This window comes from Miscanthus floridulus, chromosome 10 (genome assembly GCF_019320115.1).
Source record: "Miscanthus floridulus cultivar M001 chromosome 10, ASM1932011v1, whole genome shotgun sequence".
NCBI classification, from domain to species: domain Eukaryota; kingdom Viridiplantae; phylum Streptophyta; class Magnoliopsida; order Poales; family Poaceae; genus Miscanthus; species Miscanthus floridulus.
This window is the reverse complement of record NC_089589.1, coordinates 103,122,766-103,129,509: the sequence shown is the minus strand read 5'-3', so window position 1 is coordinate 103,129,509 and position 6,744 is coordinate 103,122,766. Positions and strand designations below refer to the sequence as shown.

At 41.1% G+C, this 6,744-nt stretch overlaps 1 protein-coding gene across 1 annotated transcript; it reads right to left on the bottom strand.

The window, feature by feature from the left end:
* Nucleotides 1–226: 226 nt before the first annotated feature.
* Nucleotides 227–1,077, bottom strand: LOC136489171 (anther-specific proline-rich protein APG-like). Its single transcript, XM_066485884.1, has 2 exons — nucleotides 1,014–1,077; nucleotides 227–897 (listed from the first exon to the last, which is right to left on the bottom strand). Exons 1-2 carry the CDS (start codon nucleotides 1,075–1,077, stop codon nucleotides 227–229), a joined length of 735 nt encoding a protein of 244 aa, XP_066341981.1.
* Between the last annotated feature and the right edge of the window lie 5,667 nt (nucleotides 1,078–6,744).

The window sequence follows — 6,744 nt, the reverse complement described above, 5'->3', positions numbered from 1 at the left end:
GAGCAGGCCGGAGAGTTGAGAGCAATTACATGTTACAACCAAGAGATGCTAGACTATGGGATCATTCCATTAACTTGCATTGCAATAATTTTATTAGATGAAACACAGACGCTGTAAGATTTAGATGACCAGTTGAAATAATTAACAGGAATCAGATCTATTGAAAACAAACCCAAATCTATAAATGCCATCTCTCCATATTTATTTCACATTCCTCAGTCCCCAACTACTCCATTAGTTGAGCACCCCGGCAGCGGTGGTTGACTGGTTGCTTCTCTGCTGGAGGCTTGACCCAAGGCGTCGGCATCGGCCAAGGTTGGACCCAAGGCATCGGCACTGGCAGAGGCTGAACCCCAGGTGTCGGTGGAGGCTCGACCCAAGGTGTCGGCATCGGTGGAGGCTTGACACAAGGCGTTGGCATCGGTGGAGCCTTGACACAAGGCGTTGGCATTGGCGGAGGCTGGACCCATGGCGTTGGCATTAGTGGAGGCTTGAAACATGGCGTCGGCATCGGCAGAGGATTGAAACAAGGCGGCATCGGCGGAGGCTGGACCCAAGGCGTCGGCATCGGTGGAGGCTTCACCCAAGGAGTAGGCATCGGTGGAGGCTGTACCGAAGGAGTTGGCATGGGCGGAGGCTGAACCCCAGGCGTTGATGGTGGCTGGACCCAAGGCTCCGGCGGTGGCCCGCCATCGCACACCTTGGTGCAGACACACGAGTGAAAACCTAGCCAAGCAGGCGCAACTTGGCTTGTGTCCGTATAGCTAGAGCAGTAGCCACCAGTGTAGCCTCTCATGGCGACACAGCACAAGGCCGTACACATCCAATTGGCCTTGCAGATAGACCAGTGCAACCGCGATTCGCATAGTCCTCCTGTCCCTGTTGCCTCAGCTCCAGCTGCAACCACAACACTTTCTTTTTATGTAGATTTTGATGATGAAGCATCAGCTAGTGTGCTTCGTGCAAATTTTGCATAAATTTTGAAACTGAATTTCTATTTCCTCGCCACTTACAATGTGACGTGAGGAGCAGGGCCAGGGTGAAGCCAGAGGCCACTAGTTGCTTGTGGGAGGGCATGATTGTACCTTGTACGGATGAGTGACGTTCCTTGCCAAAAAGAGGTTGTATGTGTTGTGTTTGATTTATAGAAGGATGATGGTGGCGGCCTACACATCATCAATGAATTCACTGTACTAATTTTATCTCTATATGGATGTGGCTGTTTGGTTTGAGGAATCAAACCATTCTAAATATGGTAGTGTATCACAAGTCCATTCCTCAAATTTGATAGAATGACTTCATTCCTCACACCAGTACAAATCATTAGACTGCAAGTAATGAGATAACGATACATAAATCCATTCCATTCCAGAAATCAATTAAAAAAGTGAGAAATGAGAAGATGATAGACTAACCCAATCCTCAAACCAAGCACCCCAGGTTGATGTGGGAATGGAAATATTAGATGCTATACTTGCTCGTTGTCCATAAATGAAAGCACTTTCCTTTTTTTCCTAGAAAAGACTATGGAGAAATGGAAATGACTATGATGCCTCAATTAATCACAAAGATTATAGATATGCAATTCAGCATCTTCCTTTTCTGCCGGTGACATAAATGGCATATGATAATTATGTTTAAATATAAATATTCCATTGGTAGGTGCTATAATTGAAACAACAGGCATTGAGGGAAGTGTAGGGTTAACCCATAAATTAATTACAACTTTGGACAATTTTAAATGCTAAAGTTTTATGCATTTATGGATAGAGGGAGTGCACTTTTTTATAGAGATGAGCTTAACTTATTTGGGCTCCAAATGATTTTTAGAGATGGTAGTCAATATAATTGTCTCTGTAAATCAAATTATGAGCCTCCGAAAATTCTTGTTTTTGTATGCTAAGTTCAATTCAACATTGTGGGCTTGGCCACGTGGAGGGGCTGGTGGGGAATAATGGTGATGCCTCACTAAGGCCCCATTTGGCATGGCTTCTCCACCGGCTTCATGAGTCGTTTGGAGCTGTTTTCTGCTAAATAGGGTAAAATAAAACCACTTCACCGGTGAAGCCCCTTAAAAACTACTCTCACAGAGGTTTAGGATGGGATGGAGCCAAAAAAAATGGCTTCATCCGGATTCACCTTGCCTACGTGGGACACAACAAGGATGAAAAACCAGATTGCCCTAGGTCGAGGCTCATGGGTGTTGAGGCACAATGGCATGGGGTGTACGGTTTGGGCGTGGCCGCCAGAGCGCAAAGGCCGCCAGAGCGCATGGCCGTTCACTACGAGAAACTTGTTAATCCGTGACGGATTCTCGGTGACGGATTTACAAACCGTCACTGACAGACTCAATCCATGGCGATATTTTTTCCGTCATGTGGGTATTCCCGGCTCAATAATTTGTGACGGTTTTATCCGGATCGTCACAGTGTATGATTTTAAATTTGTCATACTCTAGTTAGCCCAAAACAATAGGTCCGCTAACATATATTTAGTGCAAAGAAAAATAATCATGAACCAAATAGGTACCTCTTGTTTTTTTTATTATCATGAACCAAATAATTTTATTACATTTTTGCATGTATATAGGCTTTTGGGTGCATACGGTAAAACTAAAAATATTTTTGTATGTATATGGGCTTTTGGGTGCATACAGTAAAAATAAATTTTTTTTTTGCATTTATGTGGTACGGATGGCAAACAAATCTGAATTTTTTTTGCATTTATATGGTGCGGATGGCAAAAAAAAATCAATAATCTGAATCTGAAGCACATACGAATTGAACCCATGTGAGCTCAAAGAGCAACTCCAAATGCCTTACCACTGAAGTACTTCCATATTATAGAAGGTGGAACTAAATTGTTGTATTTCTAGTGGTGTCTGCCATGGCTACCGGTCCACTCATAAGCTGGTATCTGCGGTTCCAAGTCACCACGTCATCAATGAGAGCAAACAGGTTAAGTAACCAATTGAAAAAAAGCAAACAGGTTAAATAACAAATTGGAAAAAAAAAATTACTCAACAGCAAGGGTTTGAACACAGCACCTACCGAACAAGACCTTTGGGTGTTCATTTTTTTTTTTTTTTTTTTTTGCGTGCGCGGCCCATCTCTTTTATTTTTGCTGGCACTGTTGCAGCGGGCTAGCTCAACACTAATGCAGCAGATGGCCTCAAAAAAAAAGGAGAAAAACATGTGACACTCAGGAATCAAACCTGGGACCCAAAGGTTGGAAACCAAGCTGCCTGACCAATGCACTACGCAGGTGTTCGTGTTGTATAGCAAATAAACAAGTTAGTATATGTACACGGGACCAAACCACACCATGAAAATCATAACTAAGTGACTATGTCCATTTACTTCATTTGGTGTTCATACATAGTTTATATTGTTACCGGTTACTTATACACATGAAAATAACCATATCAAGTTTTGAAATTAAAATTTTGAATTACTCACATGAACTCGGATGAAGAAATGATCAAAACCAAAGATGTAAATCTCGATGAGTTCTTCAACTTTCTTGTTGACAACTTTTTCATTTGAAATCATTTACTAGCCCAAAATTCTATTTGAAGTTCTCAAAATTTGAAATTCAAATTTCGAATTATTCAAACAAAGTGCGATGGAGAAATGTCTAAAACAAAAGTTATAGATCTCGATGGGTTCAACAAGTTTGTTGTTAACAACTTTTTTGTTTAAAATTGTGTACAATCCCAAAATCGTTTACTATCCCAAAATAGATATCTCTCTCATATAGTTATGTGGCTAAGTGAAAGATGTTTATATTTGTGAAGGATGCAAATCACTTTATTAAAATTACGTGAATTTTTTATGCAATACTTATAGATCCAAAATATGTTTTTGTGTCAATTTGAAGAATTTTCAGACCAAGTTTAGTAATTATTGTAATTATTTCTTGAATTACCATTTAATAAATATAATAATGTAAACTTGATTAGAAAAATCTACAAACTTACATGACGATACGATTTTAGTATACAATCATTGCATAAAAATTTCAAATGATTTTAACAAAACAATATTGCACATTGTTCACAAATGGATACAACTCACACATAGTTATACGACTAAGTGAAAGGTGTTTGTATTTGTAAAAGATGTATAGTCACACTTTATTGAAATTGCTTAATTTTTTTATGAGAACTTATACATCCGTACGATTACCTCATGCTAATTTTTAGTATTTTTTGACCACTTAATGATATAATTGTTTTTATTAGAGTCACTAAGTTTAATGCCACACTTAAACCTATATGGAAACACATAGAAAATGTTCCTTTTTTCGAATGGGCAGCCAATCTCCTGAACTGGGCCGCATTTAGCCCATTCTGCTAACTCCCCATTCTCCTGAGCTGGATCACATGAATCACTCTATTCCATATCTTGAAGTTAGACGAACAAAACATTTGTTTGCTAGGGACAATTCATCTTCCCATCTCCAAAGTATCATAAAATAATTGTAATAATATCTAAACTTTCTTAAAACTCGGACTGCGGGGGTACATCCGAGCAGATTCTGTTTTCCATTTTCATTGGTCTTACCTCTATGTCTTCTCCCATATCGATCTGTATCTTGCTCTCCATCTCAAATCTGACCCACGAAATCCTTGGCAGTTTGAGCTTGTCATCCACCTCCGTGTGGAATAGGTGCAGGTACCACCGTACCAATCCTTCTCTTTACAGTAAGCATTGCTTCGTTACCTATCCAATTTATGGTAAAGATATAAATTTCTTTTCCTTTTGCCCTATTTGGTGAATGGTTGAGACGTAATATTTGGGAAAATATTTCTATACAAAAATTGATCCCATATATTTTCAGTAGCTAGCATATTCTAAAACCACACTGTGACCTTTGCAGCTTACACAAGGGTTATGAGTCATCCGGCAAATTGCCATTTGAGTTATTGCACTTTGCATTGCACTAGGTGACTTCTGTTTGCCCTGGTAGATAAATACAAGTTCTCTACATTGATGTAGGTTTTATTATATTGTTTTGTTTGTTATCCATGACAACCTGATGTATTGATAGAAGTGAAAAAAAAATTCAAGTGCAGCTATAGTAGCAGGCAACTGTCTAACTGCAAGTTGGTCTTCAGTGAGTGAATTTTTGTTCTGCAGTTTGTTTCAGTTTTCAGGATTTTAGCAGATAGTTCAATCAATATTTAGAGTTTTAGTTTCTGAATTTTGTGAAGTTAGTTCAGTTCTCATAGTGCATCACTTGGCACAGGTTTCATTCTATGAATTGTCTTTTTCGTGCAACTGTGATAAGCGATCACGAGAGCAATCATTAATGGTCTCTATTATATTAATTAATAGTCATAGTCCCTCACGTGAATAGCTTGGATTAAATTTGCAATGACCCGTTTATTCTGGCCAGTTCTAACTGTAGGTTGCAGACATTTTAAAATAGCTCTATTCAGAGAGTTTTAAGCTCTCTACTTCTATGGTTTTAGTGTATTATTGTCTTGCATTTATATTTCTGTTTTCAGAGCTTGAGAGGAGCAACGGCAGGTGGAGAGGAGCAGAGCATCTCGGCAAATGCATTTGTTGGTACCTAGAGTAGCTAATGTGATATGAAGTTTAACTTGTATGAAACATGTGACTTTGTATTTGCTGTGATTTTGGATGAAAACATGACTTATTATTTGTATCAATATGCTGGAATAAGCTTGGTATAACTTGATGTGTTCACAAAATTATAATGTTGTCTATACGGGCCTTAAGGCTTCTCGTGAGCTAGAATAGTAATTGTTAAAATGGGGATGAAAATTGGTATTTTTTTATTTGCTTTATACAAATGCCAATATTTCATGGCCGGGCCAATGTTGGGCTGGGCTGAAATAACTAGACCGCCCATGGTTGAACTTGGTGGCCCACTTATTGTATTGGCCCAGTAATGAATGGGCTGGTGATGTCATCAGCCATGTAAGCATCCACGTAAGCATCCATGTAAACATCAATGATGATATGGTAATTCATCCATAACGGTTATTTTTCGTCGCAGGAAATGGGCTTGGGTTGTGTTAACTAGGCCCCGGGCTCTACCGTAATGGTTTAAGTCCGTCATCGATTCCGTTAACTCGTGACGGTTTTGGACAAACCGTCACGTAGGTTAATCCATGATGATATCTAAAACCATCACAGATGCTGCTTGGTGACGGTTTTTTTGTGATATGTGATGGAAATTTTTCATCACAGATTAACAAAATTCTAATAGTGATGTTGGAGGGCGTGGCTAGCCGAAACACGCACGCGCTCGTCCGTGTGTGTGCCGGAGCGCATGGCCACTACATGCAGGCACGCCGATGGAGGGGGCGTGGCTACCTTGGAGAGGCATGACGCCCCGTGGGGGAGGAAGTGCGGCCACCAGACAGGTGCGCACCAACCGCCAGGGGAGGAGAGTGCGGCTGCTAGTGGGGAGGAGCATGATGTTGCGGTCTCTCAGAGACTGAGAACAACGAAGGAGGCGCGGCTGCCGGCATGAGGCGTGCCGCTTGCCGGGGGAGGGGCGTAGCCGTCGGGCAGCCGGTGCCACCCGCCTAGGGAGGGAGCGCGGCCACCGGGCAGGTGCACGCTGGCTACCGGGGAGGAGCACACGGCCGCTGAGGGAGGAGCATGAGGTTGCAGTCTCCTGGAGAAAGAGCGAGGGGAGAAGAAAGAAAGAGAGAAGAAGGGTGTTATAGACATTTTAGCAATTTCATCTATCATGAGGAGCTGTTTT

What these genes read in the sequence shown, in the direction of transcription:
- LOC136489171 (XM_066485884.1), bottom strand. Translation starts at nt 1,077, where the DNA reads ATGCCCTCCCACAAGCAACTAGTGGCCTCTGGCTTCACCCTGGCCCTG. An exon ending in CCTGCTCCTCACGTCACATT is followed by an intron (nt 898 to 1,013) that starts GTAAGTGGCGAG and finishes TTGTGGTTGCAG; the next exon opens with CTGGAGCTGAGGCAACAGGG.